Source organism: Octopus sinensis, linkage group LG10 (assembly GCF_006345805.1).
Source record: "Octopus sinensis linkage group LG10, ASM634580v1, whole genome shotgun sequence".
Taxonomy (NCBI): Eukaryota; Metazoa; Mollusca; class Cephalopoda; order Octopoda; family Octopodidae; genus Octopus; species Octopus sinensis.
Genome location: NC_043006.1, coordinates 17,964,004 through 17,985,634, shown reverse-complemented (window position 1 = coordinate 17,985,634; position 21,631 = coordinate 17,964,004). Strand labels below are relative to the sequence as shown.

General features: G+C 38.3%; 1 protein-coding gene across 12 annotated transcripts in view; it reads right to left on the bottom strand.

Moving 5' to 3' along the window:
- Positions 1 to 1,653: 1,653 nt before the first annotated feature.
- The window catches only part of LOC115216453 (transient receptor potential cation channel subfamily M member 3), an 841,279-nt gene continuing 821,301 nt past the window's right edge, over positions 1,654 to 21,631 (bottom strand). For all 12 annotated transcript variants that reach the window (XM_036506322.1, XM_036506319.1, XM_036506321.1 and 9 more), the window contains 4 exons: positions 16,659 to 16,776; positions 14,600 to 14,790; positions 5,710 to 5,842; positions 1,654 to 3,235 (listed from right to left, as the gene is read on the bottom strand). In XM_036506322.1, coding sequence (XP_036362215.1) covers positions 1,750 to 3,235; positions 5,710 to 5,842; positions 14,600 to 14,790; positions 16,659 to 16,776 — 1,928 coding nt within the window. In that variant the 3' untranslated portion in view covers positions 1,654 to 1,749. The remainder of the gene's footprint in view (positions 3,236 to 5,709; positions 5,843 to 14,599; positions 14,791 to 16,658; positions 16,777 to 21,631) is intronic.

Genomic DNA, 21,631 nt, shown 5'->3' with positions numbered 1-21,631 from the left:
CAACGGTAGTTTGTACATACTTTTTACATTTCTTTTACGTTACCCTTAAGTAATTTTTACTTTGTAAATTTTTATCATTCGTATCATTTGTAAATTTTCTTTTTGCATTTTGTCATTCGTACTATACTTTTTATTCAAAAATATTTGGCATTCTTTAATTTTTATTCAAATATATTTATTTGTCATTGCTTTCATTATTATATCATCACAAGTATATATTTCATTTTTATCCCTACATATTATTAATTTTATATGAATGTTTACAGACATAAGTTACGTGAGAATTTAGTTTTTGTAAATTTTAAAATTTTTATTTGTATTTTTTATTTTTATTAAGTTTATTTGAATTAAATTATGGCTTGCACAGTAAGGTCCGGCGAACCTATTTACACATACACATACTTATATGTTAAAATTAAAATATAGTATTTGGTATAGAACTATGATAAATTTATTTAGAAACCTGATGATTGGGGTTACATTTTAAGAAAGGTTTCTGTAAAACACTGCGTGCTTAAGGAACCATAAAAGAACCTCAAGAAACATGTGTAGCTGAGAAATGAGTAGTAAGTATTAAATTAAATTAAAATTCTTTTATATGGTGGGATGAAGGGGATTACTATCTCTAAATAACATATATATATATATAGAGAGAGAGAGAGAGAGAGAGAAAGAGAAATAATGTAAAAATACCTCAAACTAAGCTTGTATGAAGTGGTATAAAAAAGTTCCCAAACTAGTATTGTAGTGCAACAACAGATGGCAGCACACAGTTGCCGGCACAGTGAGAGCCAGCAGTGACCTTCATGAGGCAGTGTGCTGAGTGACATTACTGTGTTTATTTCACAAGTTGTGAAATTTGTGATTTTGTGATCACATGTAAGCTGTTGTCTGCGACTTTTGTCATAGACAGGAAGTTGGAACAAAGAGCCAACATGAAATTTTGCATCAAACTTGGGAAGTCTGCTACAGAGACATTGAGCATACTTCGACAAGCTTACAGTGACGAGGCAATGGGGTTATATGCAATGTTTCAAGTGGCATGGGAGCTTCAAAATCGGAAGAACGTCTTCGGAAGATGATGGGCGATCTGGGAGACTGACCACGAGCAATACCCCCGGGAAATGTCGAGAAAATTCCTCAGCTTATGCATGAGGATTGTGGGAGGACAATCAATGATGGTTTGAAGCGTTTGAGGGAGGACATTCAGCAGAAGCGACAGGATCTGTGGAGCGTGAAGAATCCAATTCTTCCCGATGACAAGGCACCTTGTCACTGAGCTCTCCTCACTCAGGAGTTTCTTGCCAAAAACAACATGGTATTGCTTCTGCACCTGCCCTATTCGCCTGCTGTTTTAACACTGTTATCAAGATTAAGAGCGAATTGCAAAATGTCCTTGACTCACTTACAGAAAACAACTTCCAGGCTGGATTCCCAAACTGGCAGGAATGCTGGGACTGGTGTATTGCTGTGCAAGGTGACTATTTCGAAGATGATGCTAAAACTTAGGTAAAGAAGTTAATTTTTATTAAACTAGTCTGGGAACTTTTTAATACCACCTCGTAATTATATTTTTTTCAAAAAGTTAACAGTAGAAAGCAGATGTTTCCATTTTTTTCCACAATAAAGATACAAAAAGAAAAAACAAACTTGTAATCTGTAATTTTGTTTTTTATTTGTTTAATGACAAATAGATACATTTTAATAATACATGTAAAATAACGAAGCCTCACCTAAAACAGTGAATAATTAACATTGTGGGTCTCGATCACTGTCGCAGCTACTGCCTTTGTCAATGGATGCACGAATGACTTTGATTTCGATATTTTTTAAGGATCTATCAACTGAAGAGCTTTTAAAGTCTTTATTCTCTACCGTGACCTGCGGTATACATGCAGGCCTGTTTACAAGTGTTATGTCCTCTTCGTCGACATCCACTACTGCATCAGGTGGTGTGTGCTTTTGGTTACCTTCCATTTCAGAGACCACAATTTTGGCAATGTCACTAATGCTATCGGTATCATCAAGTGAAATCTGACGCAACCGGTTGCGAATGACCCGTTCCATTCGATGGTGTTCGACTTCTTCTGCTTGTTTCAACGCTTTTTCTTCACTGTTCCAGAAGTATTTCTCATCTTGATCGGAAAAAAATATACTACTTGTTGCGGGACTAGATGTGTCCATTAAGTATGATGTATCAATATCATCTGTAATGGTTGTGTATTCTGGATTCAAAGAAGTTAAAAGAGATGGCATTTGGCCTGCGGAGGTCCCTGCTTGGTATTTTTCATACACACTGAAGGAACCAAACGTAACACTACTCGATGGTGAATTTGGGGTGTCAAGAGGGGAAACTGGTGTGTGACCAATGATAGCACCAGATTGGCTTTCAGCATCACGATTAAATTGAGTATCTTTTGGTTTCAAGAGATCAAGAGTCATAGTTTTGCCAGGAACTAAGGTAGCAGTGCGAGTATCAGACTCAATGGGAGCAGTGCTGTAAACACTTTTCTCTGGTAATGCCTCATTGAATTTCACTGAAGAAGCATTACACGTGGTTGGTGATAGATTTGGTGGAGAGTTATTGGAATTAAAACAGTCCTCTTGGATTTCTTCCGGCTGTAAGTTGACGTGTAGGTTTGCAGTGACGTTACGTCGTTTCTGTAATTTTGACATGTTTAGATTAGAACTAGGTTCACCTGTACAATCTGTATCATAATTCTGCAAAGACGCTTTCTGCATGGCGTCATGAAACTGGAAAAGAGATGGCCGTTTCATTTGTAAAGGACTGGTGTTGGCAAATTTAGGGCTACGGCTACAAAGACTCCAAGAACGTTTTAAACCAATAGATGGGCTTCTTTTGCTTAGCAATGAAGGTCGATGATCAGAAAGTCTACCCATACGATTTGAAACACTACCCCTTTTAGATAAACTCGGTCTAAATAATGAAGGTGCTGCGAGTTGATCTTTCTGAGGGTAAGTGGTTTTTGGACTACTGTTATCTTCTGTTGGTTGAAGAGATTCATCACTGGTATAGTCTATGTTTGTGTCTGCATCAGAGAAGACTGGATGCCGCTCGGTTGTTATAACTTCCTCTATAACAGCAAGAGAGTCGCCCATCTGGGCAGCAATTTCTTCTAACCTACTTAATCTATAATCAATGGTTTGATGAGACAGTTTTATTGCATTCTCTTTGGTATACATGTCTTCCATGCGTGTTGTGATACTATCAACCCTGCAAAATAAAATAATAGAAATTAATTTCTGATTTATCTGAGAGGAAAAATATTATTATCAATGAGTGAGAAAGCAGTTTATGACATCAAAGCAACACTGGGGTATAAACATACAAAGCCCAGTATATCCATCATGACTACCTGTCTGATAAGGGTACACCAGGCACATGCCTCACAACCATATGACCTTGCAGGTGGGGCCCAGTTAGAATTTTCTTCACAACGGGTAGCCCATCCTGCTCAAAAGGTTCAAGGATGATGAATGAAACACCCATGTTTCCAGGGGTGAATTATTCAAACCCCAAAGAATCCCTCTCAACACATGGCTATGATGCTCCCACTCTACTTCTGCTTGTGATCAGAGATGCACATATTGTCAGCCACTAAGAAACATGCTCAACCGGTTAAGGTCAAGCAGCTGACAAGCAAATCTGTGGTACTGAGCAGAATATTTGCTGTAGCCCATCTTTTATACCAAGACAAAACATGTACATGATAACATTTCCAATCAGTTAAGATCAAATGCCATGAGAGCCACCTCGTGGTACTATTATTATTATTATATTTCCACCGAGGTTGACTTAGCCTCTCATCCATTCGGGGTCGATAAATTAAGTACCAGTGAAATACTGGAGTCAATGTAATTGACTAGTCTCCTCCTATCAAAATTTCAGACCTTGTATCTTTAGTAGCAAGAATTATTATTATTATTATGTGAGGGCACATGGCTTAGTGGTTAGGGTGTTGCACTCATGATCGCTAGACCATGGTTTCAATTCCTAGAATGGATGGCGTGTTGTGTTCTTGAGCAAAACACTTCATCTCACATTGCTCTGCGATCAGTTCAACACCTGACTTGTGGTACACCATGCACCTGTTCAGACAATGTCGATTTGATGGAGTGAGTGAGCTAATGTGCAACATGAACATTTGATCACTACAACCAAATCATTTTGTACATGTCGTTCAGCAAAAGCTTATCACTCATATATCATCTTTGATGGGAGAGTCCATCATCATCATTTAGCATCCGCTTTCCATGCTAGTATCGGTTGGACGGTTCAACTGGGGTCTGGGAAGCCAGAAGGCTGCACCAGGCCCAGTTTGATCTGGCAATGTTTCTACGGCTGGATGCCCTTCCTAACGCCAACCACTCCGTGAGTATAGTGAGTGCTTTTTATGTGCCACCGGCACGGGGCCCAGGCGAGGCTGGCATATTTTTGACAGGCCGATAACAACAACATTGATAACCACTACTATCATCAATTTTAAGGTCCACTGTGCTAGCATAGGTCAGATTAGATTTGTTAGGGGAAATCTTTTTTTATAACTTGATGCTCTTCCTGTCACCAACCATCATACGTTTCCAGTAGCAACCCAGGTGTTGCTGCTATTTCCCTTGGGCTTGGCTTTCAAATGACAAGCAACTCAATGACTGAACCTGTTTTGGAGACAGATGTAAACAAAAACACTGTTGTTTTTTCACATAGTGCCACGACAGCTAGACATGCCTTTTGTGGCAGACTCAATCAATGGCATAGTGTACACAATGTGCAAACAATGTCAGGACAATGGAAAGACACAAACACATAGAAGATGGACTTTAAATGATGATGATGATGATGTAGGTTTTCTCAGAAAAGTATGGCTGTAGGACTAAAGAAAGTATAGGGTTACGAGAGGTCCCTCTAGTCCTGTCTCACCAAGGACAGTTAGTTCAACCTCTGTAGCATTAGTGCAATGACAAAAATGAACCCAGTACACTCTGTAAAGTAGTTGGTATTAGGAAGGGCATCCAACCATAGAAATCAAATCAAATGTTGTGTAGGAGCACTTAAACTTAAGGAGCAGTAAGCTTCCAATAGGAGACCGACTTGAACCAAGACAAGCTATCCAACTCATGCCAGCATAGAAAGGAGATATGATGATGGTGGTGATAGTGGTAGTGGTAATGGTAACGATGATGGTGTGATGATCATGTACTCTCTCTCTCTTTACTCTTACTTGTTTCAGTCATTTGACTGCGGCCATGCTGGAGCACCGCCTTTAGTCGAGCAAATCGACCCCGGGACTTATTCTTTGTAAGCCCAGTCCTTATTCTATTGGTCTCTTTTTGCCGAACTGCTAAGTGACGGGGATGTAAACACACCAGCATCGGTTGTCAAGCAATGCTAGGGGGACAAACACACATACACAAACATATACACACACACACATACATATATATATATATATATATATATACATATATACGACAGGCTTCTTTCAGTTTCCGTCTACCAAATCCACTCACAAGGCATTGGTTGGCCCGGGGCTATAGCAGAAGACACTTGCTCAAGGTGCCACACAGTCGGACTGAACCCGGAACCATGTGGTTGGTAAGCAAGCTACTTACCACACAGCCACTCCTGTGCCTTTGATTTTTTGAAAAAATTTCTTCCACCCAAAAACACATAGTTAAAATACCACTCACCTATCGCTTATTACTCGAATACGTTCGTCTGTACTAGACTGAAATTTGCTGTCTTTTTCTCTAAAGTAATCTTCAACATTCTCTTCTTCAAAGGCATGTAATTTTTCAGTATCCTCATGTGATAAGAATAGTTCTGTATAATAAATACACAAAAAAGAAAAAAGTAGTAATTTTCTTTCAGGTTTAGAAACACAATATATTAAAACAAATATACACATAAAATACTTTACAATTTATTGTAATACAAAATGTTTTCTTTGAAATCTTTCTTTTAATAATTATCAATTTTTTTTAATTAGTTGATAATTTTGAGTTGGACATTTTAAAAATTTATACTTATTTTCTTTCCAAACAAACAAACCTGGATATTTATTAGAACAGTTTTATGTAATGGAGGGGGAGAGTTGAGGATGGTCAATTGATGAAGCAAGTATTTTGGAATATCGTGAAGATTTCCTAGTTTCCAATTTATCAACTGATATATATATGTGTGTGTGTATATATATATAGGGCGACTAGAAGACGACCAACATGGAGAAGAAGGGTCTGGAAGCTTAAAGCCCCTGCGAATGGACAGAGATTTAGAGATATGTTACTTGAAGCCTTTAACGAAGTGGAAGGGGGTATAGCTACACATGGGGTAGAAGACAACTGGACGTTTCTGAGGGACAACCTGCTGAAAGCCGCTGACCAGATCTGTGGCTGGTGCAAAGTCCCCTTAAGACCCAAAATAACGTGGTGGTGGAACAATATTGTTGACAGGGCTATTAGACAAAAGAAACAGGCTTGGAAGGCCTGGAAGAACGGTGGTAGCAGGGAAGGGTATCAGACTGCCAGAAGGGAAGCTAGGAGACAGGTCTATCTAGCCAGAGGGGAAGCAGATAAGAGAAAATTTGCCAATGTCCTGCGCCGTGAGGATGAAAGACTTGAGGTATTTCGTGTTGCAAGACAGTGTGTGAGAGAGAATCGTGATGTGGTAGGAGAGAAATGTGTTCGCATGGAGGATGGTTCACTTGCGCTAAATGAGGATGCAAAGAGAGAAGCTTGGAGACGCCACTATGAAAGGTTACTGAATGAGGAAAATGAATGGGATAAAGAGAGTCTGCCGAATGTTGACCCTACAGAGGGACCAGCTATCCGAGTTGATAGTTCCGTGGTAGCTAAGGCAATTAGAAGCATGAAGACAGGGAAAGCCCCAGGCCCATCAGGAATTACTGCAGAGATGCTCAAAATATCTGGCAGTGTCGGCTATAACCTAGTCACCCGTATAGTCAACCAGGTGAAACACGAAGGAGTCATACCCAATGACTGGTGCAGCAGCATACTAGTCAACTGCTACAAAGGTAAAGGTGATGCCCTAGATACAAATAATTACAGAGGTATCAAGCTGTTGGATCAAGTAATGAAGGTTACGGAGAGGGTCATAGCCCAACTAATTAGAGAGAGAGTTAGTTTAGATGAGATGCAGTTTGGGTTCGTGCCAGGGAAAAGTACCACTGATGCTATATTCCTGGTAAGGCAGCTGCAGGAGAAATACCTAGCCAAAGATAAGCCCCTGTACCTGGCTTTCGTTGACATGGAGAAAGCTTTTGATAGGGTCCTCCGATCCCTTATCTGGTGGTCAATGAGGAAACTAGGGATAGATGAATGGCTGGTGAGGACTGTGCAAGCCATGTACAGAGATGCCGTAAGTAAGGTTAGGGTTGGCAACATGTACACAGAAGAATTCAAAGTAGAGGTTGGGGTCCACCAGGGTTCAGTACTCAGCCCCCTCCTATTTATCATAGTACTCCAGGCAATTGTGGAGGAATTCAAGACAGGTTGCCCCTGGGAGCTCCTCTATGCTGACGACCTTGCTCTTATTGCTGAGTCACTATCAGAACTAGAGGAGAAGTTCCAGGTGTGGAAGGAGGGTTTAGAATCAAGGGGCCTTAGAGTCAACCTAGCTAAAACCAAAGTACTAATAAGTAGAAAGGTAGACAATCCACAAATATCTTCAGGAAGATGGCCCTGCTCGATCTGTAGAAAAGGTGTAGGTAGAAACTCTATAAGATGTACCCAGTGTAAGCTATGGACACATAAGAGGTGCAGCAATGTCAAAGGTAGGCTAACTGGGAAGATAGTTTTTGTATGTGGCAGATGCTCGGGAGCATTAACCTCCGAAAATCTGCAGAAAACAACTTCCGTCACTTTCCAGGGGGAAAAACTAGAAGTAGTTGATAGCTTCCGTTATCTAGGTGACCAAGTCAGTAGTGGGGGTGGGTGCGCTGAAAGTGTAACTGCTAGAATAAGAATAGCCTGGGCAAAGTTTAGGGAGCTCTTACCTCTGCTGGTGACTAAAGGCCTCTCGCTCAGAGTAAAAGGCAGACTGTATGATGCGTGTGTACGAACAGCCATGCTACATGGCAGCGAAACATGGGCCGTGACTGCTGAGGACATGCGTAAGCTCGTGAGGAATGAAGCCAGTATGCTCCGATGGATGTGTAATGTCAGTGTACATACTCGACAGAGCGTTAGCACCTTGAGAGAAATGTTGTACCTAAGAAGCATCAGTTGTGGTGTGCAAGAGAGACGATTGCGCTGGTATGGTCATGTGGCGAGAATGGATGAAGATAGGTGTGTGAGAAAGTGCCAATCCCTAGCAGTTGAGGGAACCCGTGGAAGAGGTAGACCCAGGAAAACCTGGGACGAGGTGGTGAAGCACGACCTTCGAACTTTAGGCCTCACTGAGGAAATGACCAGAGACCGAGACCTTTGGAAATATTCTGTACGTGAGAAGACCAGGCAGGACAAGTGAGCCCAGCCCACTTATGAATGCCTTTCCTCCCTTGGACACAAAGACCGGTTGAGGCAAGCGAAGTCGATATAGAACCTCATCCGACGACAGACACCCATGCCAACCCCCCATGCTTGCGAAGACATGTTGGGGCAAGCGAAATCGAAATCGAAATCGAAACCGAATTGAACCAGCCAGGATCCCTGGCCTGGTGGTACGTAAAAAGCACTATCCGACTCGTGGCCGTGGCACGTAAAATACTCCAATGCGACCGTACGACAGGCACCCATGCCAACCCCCTTTGCTTGTGAAGACATGTTGGGGCAAGCGAAATCGAAATCGAATTGAACCAGCCAGGATCCCTGGTCTGGTGGTACGTAAAAAGCACTATCCGACTCGTGGCCGTGGCACGTAAAATACTCCAATGCGACCGTACGACAGGCACCCTTGCCAACCCCCTTTGCTTGTGAAGACATGTTGGGGCAAGCGAAATCGAAATCGAATTGAACCAGCCAGGATCCCTGGTCTGGTGGTACGTAAAAAGCACTATCCGACTCGTGGCCGATGCCAGCACCGCCTCGACTGGCTTCCGTGCCGGTGGCACATAAAATACGCCAATCTGACCGTGGCCGTTGCCAGCCCCGCCTGGCACCTGTGCAGGTGGCACGTAAAAAGCACCCACTACACTCACGGAGTGGTTGGCGTTAGGAAGGGCATCCAGCTGTAGAAACATTGCCAAATTAGACTGGAGCCTGGTGCAGCCTTCTGGCTTCCCAGAACCCCAGTCGAACTGTCCAACCCATGCTAGCATGGAGAACGGACGTTAAACGACGATGATGATGATGATGATATATGGTGAGACGGTGGGGAAAAAAGTAAAAAGCAAAAAAGCTTTTAATTGCCATAGATTATTCTTTGATGCTTATAAATTCTCTCTCTCTACACACACCCACACACACATGAACATATATACTAACACACACACGCACGTATTTCTGTTTCATAGGCAAGCATTACATAGTAACTCAGTGGCTGAGAGTTTCACTTGGGGTGGTTACTTTTATATAGACTAACTGAAGTGAACACACACATATACACATATTTACATATAGCTGCAATCAACATTAAAAATAGGTAATTAAAAGTACTTTTATCTAAATTACAAAAACGTTTATATCGGTTCTCTTTTTTTTTTTACCAACAACTAATTACTTCTTCATTATCATAATTGAGTAGTTAACTGTGAAAAACTGTATATCAGGAGAAAATTTCAAAAGAAAATATTTCAGACAATTATATCGTATGTAGCAAAATATTGATTTCAAATTTTGGCACAAAGCCAGCAATTTCGGAAGAGGAGGTAAGTTGATTACATTGACTTCAGTTCTCAACAAGTGCTTATTTTATTGACCCTGGGAAGATGAAAGGCATGGATGACCTTGGCAGAATTTCAACTAAGGACATAAAGATGGATGTAATGCAGCCAAGGCATTTTGTCAAGCATGCTTGCAACTCTGCCAGCTCGCTGCCTTCCTATAGCAAAATATCGTTAATAATATTTATTTCATTTTTTAGCATTTATCATATTGGTCTTCTAGGCCAGAGATGTTGATGCTGTGTTCTTATACAACACACGGCTGTCAAGCTCAAATACTGAATATATTTTATGATAGAATATGTATTTATTTTCATCCCTGAATGTTTTTCGTTGTACTTCTGGCTTGCCAATGCTGCCACAATAATTTGATGCTAATCGGTTGCTCTATTTTAATAACCATTTTTTGCCAGCTGGTTGGATTGTCATGAGCCTTAGGACTCAAGGCCAGAGCGTACCAAAGTTTCCATGGCATATAAATAACTTAGATTACAACGTTCTCTCCTGAACAGGATGCTAGTCCATCACAGGGTTAACTTCCCTTCCATTGCTGGAACTCATTTGTAGTTGAGTGGGAATGAAACAATGAGGAATGGAGTGTTTTGATCAAGAACACTATGCAACAGATTAATGCCTAACCATCAGATCAATGTGAAGTAAAGTGCTTTGCCCAAGGACACAATGCATTTACTGGACTGGAAATTGAATCCATGACCTTATGATCAAGAACCCAGTTGCTCAACTGCTAGGTCACACATCTTAGATATAATTTACTATCCCACCTTTCTTTCTCTCTCTCTAAAAAAAAAAAACAAAACCAACAGATTTTGTAAACTTGTAAAATGACCTATCAAATGATAATTGTAAATATAGAAAAGTATGAAAAAAAAAAGGTGGGGTGGGGCTGCAGAATCACAAAGTACTATTAAAGCATTTGTATGTGCTTTTATTATTTAAATACCAAATGAAATTACAAGTCCAAAGAGAAAAGAGTTATTCTCCATGTACTTTTGTTTGTTTGTTTGTAAACATAACTGTATTGAAACGGTGCAACTATTGGAAGGTTGTACAAAATATGAGAAATGTTATTAAAACAATAATAAATTTCTTATACTTTGTATTACTTGAGTTTAATGTCTATAAAATAGATTTCTTCATTTTATTTAAAGGTGAATTTCTAAGGAAAAAAAAAAGAAAAAGAACATCACAAAACACTTTTGGTGAAAGATTATTAAACTATATATAAATTGGTTAGTAAATATTATTATCAAATTGTGCCAGCAATGACCAAAAAATTATGTTTCTGCTTTTGTCTACCTCCAAATACTAAAATGAAAATCTTTTCATAACAATGTGACTAAACTCATATCATTATACCAAGCAATATTTTCTGTATACAACTATTTTAAAGATAGTTAAAAGGGTAGCAAGGATAGAGTAAGATAATCTATATATATAAAACTGTAGTTGTGTGAGTGTCTGTCTCCTACAATTTAGATTCCTAACTCCTCCCACATTTTGCGGTGCAGTTTAACCAAATTCGGGTATCTTATAGTCGTGATTAATATCAAGCCCGTCTGGCTATTAGCGCGCGTCTACGATGAGTCTACGATTTTAAAAATAATTTAACATCATTTTTTATTCCATTTTAATGCATAATTTTTCGTGTGTCGATGGCGGCGGAGTTGGCGTCCACGCTCAAACACCTGCACCTGTGTTTGCTTCTCCCCCTTCTTCCCTCCCTCGTGAAGCTGTGGGGAAGGGAGTTTAAGGAAATCAACGTCGTAAAGCGTTGTCAAGGAGACCAGCGTTCTTTTAGAACAACGACTTCATGGCTTGAAGACACCAAAACAGAAATGGCTAAGAAAGCCTGAATTGGCATCTATAAAGGAAGTAACTCTCTAAAAATGCTTATATAGTTATTTCCCTTACAAACCCAAGCAACGCCGGGCGATACTGCTAGTTCTTTATAAAGCAAGTTAGTTGTTAGATTTGCAATGGGCCCTAGGACACGAGGCCGGAGATTAACTCAGTTTTGATGGTGTATAAGTGACTGAGATTATAACAACAGTATTCCTGAACAGGATAGTGGTTTGTCACAGGGTTAGCTTCCCAGCTGTTGTTGGAACTCATCTACAGCTAAGATAACTGAAGTAACATGAAATGAAGTGTTTTGCCCAATAATATAACACATCACTCAGTTTGGGAATCAAAACCATGATCTTATGATCTTGAATGCAATACCTTCAATTAACTGGGACCCTGTTATGGCAACATGGATTCCAGTTGTTCTGCTCAATGGAACAGCCTGCTTTTTTTTTTCTTTCTTTTACTTGTTTCAGTCATTTAACTGTGGCCATGCTGGAGCACCGCCTTTAGTCGAACATATCGACCCCAGGACTTATTCCTTTTAAGCCTAGTACTTAATCTATCGGTCTCTTTTTGCCGAACCGCTAAGTTACGGGGACGTAAACACACCAGTATTGGTTGTCAAGTGATGTTGGGAGGACAAACATATACTTATGTATACATATATATGACGGGCTTCTTTCAGTTTCCGTCTACCAAATCCACTCACAAGGCTTTGGTCGGCCCTAGACTATATAGTAGAAGACATTTGCCCAAGGTGCCACGCAGTGGGACTGAACCCGGAACCATGTGGTTGGTAAGCAAGCTACTTATCACACAGCCACTCCTGTGCCTATATTTAGTAAACATGTTAGTGACTGAGCACTCTACAGATACGCATGCTTTTATCATAGTTCTTGGAAAACCAGTGTGGCACAGAATGTGGCAAGGTTGGCCCTTTGAAATACAGGTACTACTCATTTTTGCAAGCTGAATGGACTGGAGCAACAAGAAATAAAGTGTTTTGCTCAAGGATACAATGCACCAGTAGGAATCGAACTCATGGCTTTATGACAATGAGCTGAATACCCTAACCACTAAGCTATGTGCCTTCACAGTGCAATACCTTAAACATGAGACTATGCATCTTCACCTGTTACTTGTAACAAAAGAAAAAAAAAGGAAAATGGGAAAAGAAAAGATTACGTGGACAAAAAATTAACTGAAATCTGAGCAAAATAAGCAAATATAAGCTAAAAGTAAACAATATTGAATGCACATTTGAAATTCTAAGAGAATAATTAGTTTGGTACATTTCCCTTAAGCTAAAAATGATATAATTCTTAAACACTTGTTCAAGAGTATACTAAGAATAGCCATGCGATATCTAATTCCAAAACATAACAATCACACTGCAGTTATTTATTCTTGACGACAGCAAATCATTTGAAAGCATTTATTTTCCTCTTAACTAAAATGGTTTTAAGCAAAGAAACATTTCCATGATGACACACATTAAATTTTGGTGAAGAACTACTGGCATTAACAGAGCAAATGGATTGTCTTCTAATGCTATCAGCTCAGCTGTGAACATAAAGTGCTCCCTATTTTCAATAAACCTGACCAAGGTTAAGGTAGTGAAAGGTGACTTAATGGAAAGACATTTGCTGTAAAGTTGATTAAATTATTGGTAATGTACAGCTGTGTGGTTAGGAAGTTTGCTTCCTAACTACATGGCTTTGGGTTCAGTCCCACTGCATGGCACCATGAGCAAGTGTCTTCTACTATAATCCCAGCCTAACCAAAGTCTTGTGAGTGAATTTGGTAAATGGAAACTGAAATCAATTCATCTTGTATATAAGTATGTAAATGTGTGTGTATGTAAGTGTATAACACACACACATATACTTGATGAGCTTCTTTGTGTGTGTATGTTTGTGTGTGTGTGTCTCTCTCTCTCTCTTGGCATCATGTGATAATTGTAAATGATTGTCACTGTTATATAAGCAGTGTCATTCATTTTCAATATTCTGCAAAGAGATTCTTGGCCATAGAAAATTTACCACATGGAAAAGTGGATGTTAAAGCATTGCTGATGTATAAAAGGGCCAAAATAGATTTTCTTTTTCTTTGTACAGAAAAAAATATTTTTATGACATAGTGGTGAACTGGCATAATCATTAAAGCATCAAACAGACTGCTTCATGGCAGTTGTTCCAACTCACTGTACTCTGAGTTCAAATTCAACCGAGGTTCACGTTGCCATTTATCCTTTCAGGGCAGATGAAAAAACAAAGTATTAATCTAAGATGGTTTATTATACATTAACCACCTTCACTGTGGAAAGTTATCATAAGAATCAAAATATATTTTAGCAATGGAACTAAAACTAAGTAAATATGATTATATTCTGCTGTTATATATTCTTCAAGTTATTCCAGCAACTGTGCAAAAACAAAAAAAATGTTCCTGCTTTTGTCCAGCTCCAAACACTAAACTGAAAACTCTTATTTGACATCATAGCAAAACTCTGTCTCATCATTTTACAGATAATCACAAATTAAGAATCTATAAGATTAATTGATAATTTTTAATGGAAAAACTGAATATGATTGATATTTAACCCTTTAATATTCAACCCAGCCATATCCAGCCTCTCACAGCTACCCTCAATATCTTTCTAAAAATAAACAATCACATCATTGAAAAATCGAAGTTATAAGACAATGCATGATTAATTCAAAACAATGAGAAATACTAAGCATAATATTTGATAGAGTAATCCGAATGCAATAAGGCAAAACTATTAATGAGTAAGGTTCAATGAGAGAAACAGAAACATAAGCATAGCTTATTTGAAAGGTTTGATATAGTTTGGTAATTATACTTACTTAGGCCATTATCAAAATAATCTCGTTTTCCCTGACACCTTCGTTTGATAAACTTTAAAGTAAGGAATAAATGGCTGAGTAAGATGAGAGGTGGAGGTAAAAGGGGTCGTAGCTCATATACAATAATGAGCTGATATCGTTGGAATTTCCAAATTTCTCTGGAATTAGCATTATTGCGAATGAATGTTGCACTGAAAAATTGAAAAAAGAAAAAAAGAAATTCTGTTAAATATGATTTTTTTTTTTTTCAAATTGTAAAAAACAATAATTCAGAAAATTAACAAATGAACAATTTTAATTAACCCTTTTGATACCAATCTGTCTGAGACGGCCCCTACTTCCCTTTTTAAAGTGATCTAAATAAGTGGTTCTCAACTGGAGTATATATAAGATCTTTGAGGTCCACATGACAAATTGTATTTTAAGGGCCCCTAAGAAAATTTTGCTTTGGATGTATATATTAGTATGTACTGCAAGAAACAGCTTAGATTTTCTTCTCATTGTTCAACCTGCACAAGGCAATGTGTGAAAAACAAAATAGGAATTTTGAAAGAAGTATCTTTGAACATTGAATGGCTGTGGGGGTCCACCAGAAAAAAATAGCGATCAAAGGAGTCCAAAGGTAAAAAGTGGTCGAGAACCCCAGATCTAAATTAAAAACCTTGTAACAAAATTTCATGTTTATGTTCAGAACACTAATTTAATAGGGACAAAGTTATTTTACTAAACTCTTCATATTTTCGAAATTTATTGAAATATAGGACAATATATTTCAATTGAAATTTTGGTAACAAAAGAATTAAAACATGTTTTAAGTGTGGCTATAACACTGAAATCAGAAATATGGAATATAGAAATATACAAGTTAAAGGATAAATAAAACTCAATAGAAGATCATTTATATAGATCTACTTTAATGAGCTGCAATGAAAGAAATGTGTGTGCGAAAGAGAAATTTTTAATTGATAGTAAAGAAACAATTCCTCAACTGACAGATGCAAGAAAAAAATTTACCATTTGCAAACTACAATTGGATTGAGTGATAAAGAATTCATAAAATTATTTTTAACCCTTTTGTTACCAACCCGGCTAAAACGGCTCTGGCGCTGAGTACAAATGTCTTGTTTTCAAAAGTTTTGAATTAAAATCTTTCATCAAACCTTAGTCACAATTTATGTTCCTAATACTAGCTGAATGGTAACCAAGTCATTTTACGAAATTCTTTGTTATATTTATAGTAATTGAAAGAAGCACAAAGCATCTTAAAATAAATACAGTAACAAAAGGGTTAAACAGAAATGCAAGAACATAAAAACAGAAATTTAGAGGAGATTTTTTTACCAGAAGGCAAATTTGCAAAATTTCTAAAGCCAAGATAAATATATTTTTTTTTCTTTTGAATGAGAAGAATATATTTTTATCATATAGTAGTGAATTAGCACAATCATTAGCACATTGAACAGAGTGCTTCATGGCAGTTGTTCCAACTCTCAGTACTCTGAGTTCAAATTCAACTGCGGTCAACTCTGCTTTTATCCTTTCTGGGCAGATGAAGAATGAAGTATCAATCTAAGATGGTGGAGTAGTGGAACTGTAAGAATATCAGACCAGATACTTTGTTGTATTTGTCCTGGCTCCTTGCATTCTGAGTTCCACCCAATTAAACACCACCACCTAGCAGCTTGTGTGCCTTTAACAGATACCATTTTGTTGCAAGCATGTAGACCAGGTTCCTGGTTTGAGGATACCCCCTCCCTCCCACAAGTCTTGGAGGCCCAATAAACAATCAATAGCAACCACAACAACCAGAATTAGAAATTCCATGTAATGATTTGATTCTAAGTGGTAGAATAACTTCAACTGAAAATGGTTCCATGAAGAAAACACTGGGACCATCAATTCTGGTAATTTCCTTCTTTACTAAACTGACTTCTTTATCAATTAAAAAGATCTTGCACAAATCTTGTAGTAATAGGTTAAAACCAATTTTCACTCTAGAGTTTGAAGATTGTGTAGTTTATAACAGATATGTTATCATAAGGAATTAAAATAAACTTACTTGAATCTTGCAATAAGTAGGTTAACTAACAAAATGTTAGCTACGAGCAAATATACACACATGAGAGCAGGAGCAACCCAGGCACCATAGGAGCATTCCATATCAGGATTGGTACAAGCTGCAAAAAAAAAAAAGAAAAAGAAAAGAACAGAAATGAAACTTATGGATATATAAAAATAGTGGAGAGCAAAGGTTGTGATATTCTTCAAGAAAAATTCAATATGACTTCTGGCTATCAAGTACAGCTTTTGAATATTCAAGCCAGAAACTTTCTTTTATATTATTCAATGATTTCTTTCTTAGACAGTTCTTCCACAGAATTCTTAAACATTTATCAATTGAAATAACAACTGGCAGAATGATATGCAGACATTATGAACAAAGAGCTGAAAAGCAACCTGTGGTTGGTGACATGACAGCCTAGACCTATAGAACGATACCATAACACAAGACATGACACTACTTCGTGAGAATGTACTCACAACATCATACTCATCATAATGTGAATTATGATGACATATAACAGTGATCTGTGTTGGACAAATCACATCTCTAAGACTGTCAAGAAGGCCGAGGGTGTCTTAGCATCACCCAGTAAAACCTTTGTCAGCTGCTCTCCAGCTATCTATTTAACCCTTTAGTGTTTGCATTATTCTGCCAAAATTAATCCTTTTTCATCCAAATTGTTTTGAACTAATCATGCATTATCTTGTAGTTATGAGATTCTGATGAGGTATCTGTTAATTTTTTAAATGATATTGAAGGGCTGGTGTGAGAGACCAGATCTGGCCAGTTTGAACATAAAACAAGCAGAATACTTTTGGCCGGATATGGCCGGTTTAAATGCTAAAGGGTTAAAGTTGTACACGACTATGGTATGTCCACACAGAATTTGCATCACCGTCAAATATCTATCATACTTTGAATGTCTTGCTTTCTTGGGCAAGGACACATTAAAGCTCTGATGTCTGGCAACTGAGCTTGTCGGCACCCACAAGATTATCCATCATCTTTCCAACAACAACTACAGGCACCTTTTTGAATTCCATACATCTAATATTCATGGGCATGCTTACAAATTCAAAAAACAACACAACACCCATGACGTTTGGAAACATTTTTTTATGCTCAGAATTACTGAAGCATGGAATAAACTAACTGCATCAGTTAACTGTTGAGACTTTATATTCTTCAAAACTTCCATGCTTCCTGAAATTCACCAACAGTACACCTGATACCCCACACCTCTATTTCTTCTTCCTTTTTTGTTTAAGACTTTTGTTCACTTCCTGTGCATATTCTATGAACTCTTCATGCAGTTTTGGTTACTTTTTCTAATGAGTTGTAGTGCACCCGAGCACTGTATACAATAAGTTCATTATATATATATCTTTATATATAAAAGAGAGGTTGTGTGTCTGTCTCCTACGATTTAGATTCCTAACTACTCCCACATTTTGCGGTGCAGTTTAACCAAAACCGGGTATCTTATAGTCGTGATTCATATCGAGCCCTTCTGGGTATTAGCGCGTGTCTACGATTTAAAAAAAAAATTTACCATCATTTTTTTCCATTTTAATGCATTTTTTTCGCTATTATATAAGGGAAGTAACTCTCTAAAAATGTCTACGATGAGTCAACGATTTAAAAAAAAATTTACCATCATTTTTTTTTTCATTTTTAATGCATTTTTTTGCTATAACTCTCTAAAAATGCTTATATAGTTATTTCCCTTACAAACCCGAGCAACGCCGGGTGATACTGCTAGTTATATATATTTAAATAAGTGTTTTTTTTTTCATCACTAAACTTAAGCTAACTCTACACAAAATCTCAAATATAATTTATATCAGAATATGATTTAAACTTTGGAATATTGCTCCTACCACTCATTATAATACTCAAACAACAATAAATTTTGCTTTGCTGAAGTTGGTGAAAATTCCATTTGCAGCTCACCACCACACAAACCTGTTTAAACCTCCCTGTCACACATACACAACATTTTAATCTCTGGTGCCCTTGCCAAACACTAAAACTCAGTCAAACCATCAGCCCTTCTTCTTAAAAAGCTGACACCTTTGGATTTTACCTCCTGCCTGATCATGTTTACTTTCAATGACTGACTTTGAAATACTTAATCTAAGCATTAACTACACTAACCCATCTTCCAAACAAAGACAGTTTTAAAATGATTTTGGACGACATAAAAAAATTTAAAGCATGATATAATGATATCAGAATATAGCTAAATCAGGTTATTTTCAAGGTATGTAAACCACATTATTCTGACAGACAACAGAGGTAAAAAAATATGCAACTATAATGTTGTTTTTTTTAAAAAGAGATATCTATTCAATATAAGATTCATATAAGGTTATAGCATAACAAACTGATCATGTGTTTATACACACATTAAAAAAAAATTCCTAATATCAATGTTTATTTTCTAAATGTTTAATGTGATAGAATACAAGCAGAAGTGTAAATAAACAAGTTTTCATTTTAATTGTTGCAGCTGCAAAACTAATATAAAGCTGACAGAGTCAGCACTGAAACCCTTTCACAGCATTGAAATCCTTACAAAGTTGACAATAGAAACTGCTTCTACTGCAACACCTTTTAACATCAATTGCATAATATTCTGACCAAAATCGCTCTGACAATTTATTGCAACACATATACAGGTGTCATAGGTATGGCTTTCTGCTTAAGAAACTGCAGAGTAGTTTGGGTGAGGGTCATCTGACATAATACCATTTGATTAATAGTGGAATTTAACAGAGAGATAGAAACCATGCATATGCCTTATATATATATATCAGACACACAGACACCTAGATATCTGCATACACACACACACAAGCGCGCATACTTGTATATTATACACACACATTCATGCAAATGTACATCCATATAAAGTCAAGAAGTACAAAAGGTGAATATATTTATTTAACTACAGGATAATGAGCCCTTCACAGTCTTCTTCATGTAATAATAATTTCAGTGTATAATAAATCATGTTTACATGCTTGCACTAATATGCTGGATATGTATTATACAATACATATTATACATCATCATCATCATCGTTTACTGTCCACTTTCCATGCTAGCATGGGTTGGATGGTTTTGACTGAGGGCTGGCGAACCAGATGGCTGCACCAGGCTCCAATCATGATCTGGCAGAGTTTCTACAGCTGGATGCCCTTCCTAATGCCAACCACTCCGAGAGTGTAGTGGGTGCTTTTTATGTGCCACCGGCATGGGGGCCAGTCAAGCGGTGCTGGCAACGAGCTCACTCGAATCTTTTTACACATGCCACCGGCACAGGTGCCAGTAAGGCGACGCTGGTAACGATCATGCTCAAATGGTGCCTTTTATGTGCCACCGGCACAGAAGCCAGTTAGCCACTCTGGCAACAATCATGCTCGGATGGTGCTCTTAGCACATGGAATACATGTATTGTAGAATCATGATTTAACCCAGAGTAGAACCAGTGCAACCACGATATTCTGGTGATCTGATGACCCAGCTTTCATTATCTGCATTAATTTGTAAACATACAGTTGTAGTGTATAATGCATATTAGTGGAGACATGTAAGCATAATTCATTATACACTGAAATTATTATTACAAGAAGACGGGTCCTGTGGTTAAATGGATATATTCACCTTCCATACCTCCTGACATTTTATGGTTTATATATATGCCTCATGAAATAATTTCATTGATCAGATTACTTAGATTTCAGCTGCTTGGAACTCTGTATTATACTCCTCTGTACTGGATTACTATGTGATCTGCTGGATGGGTCCACTGGAGGAGATTTCTGTGGTAGCCACACTATTCTATGAATCCATATATTACACTACACACACACACACATATATATATATATCTCAACCATACACACACATTTTGCCGTGCGTGAGAAGACCCGGGTAGCCAAATGAGACCATAATCCCGTGGCCTCTGCCAGGGGCGTAACCAGCCCACTTATGTGTACCTTTTTCCTTCTTTGGACACTAAAACTCTGCTTGCGAAGACCTGTTGAGGCAAATGAAATCAAAATCAAAATCAATGACTGGTGTCCATGCTAGCAGGGTGCAAAGAGCACCATACAAGTGTGATCGTTGACAGTGGCTAACCGGCTTCAGTGCCAGTGGAACTTAAAAGGCTCCATTCGAGCGTGATCATTACCAGCATCGCCTTACTGGCACTCGAGCCCCATGCTAGTAGGGTATTAAGAGCATCATCTGAGCGTGATTGATGTCAGAGCGGCTATCTGGCCTCCGTGCCAGTGGCACGTAAAAGACACCATTCAAGCGTGATCGTTATCAGTATCGCCTTACTGGCACCTGTGCCAGTGGTATGTGTAAAAGATTTAAGCATGGTCGTTGCCAGTACCGCCTCACTGGCCCCATGCCGGTGGCATGTAAAAGCACCCACTACACTCTCAGAGTGGTTGGTGTTAGGAAGGGCATCCAGCTGTAGAAACTCTGCCAGATCAAGATTGAAGCCTGGTGCAGCCATCTGGTTCGCCAGCCCTCAGTCATTCGTCCAACCCATGCTAGCATGGAAAGCGGACGTTAAAAGATGATGATGATATATATATATAAACTAATTATGCTGTATAATTAACTGTAATATGCAGATGTACCAATCTCAGTATCTCTCTCTATATAAACGGCAGTTTGTCTGTGTGTGTTTCTGTGTGTCTGTTTGGTTGTACCCTCACTCTGACCACGGCTTTCAACCGATTCTGATGAAACTTGACACACACATAGCCCAATGTCATAATTCAAAACTAACGCAGCGAAAATTTTGAAAAGTTCCCCCAGTTCTGAAAAAGATCGATAAATTCGACATGGGGTCGACAATCAGAAACACAAACCACAGATGGTCTAGGGGACGCAACTCGACCTTTTTAACTATCCAAAAAAAAATTTACCATCATTTTCCCTCCCAT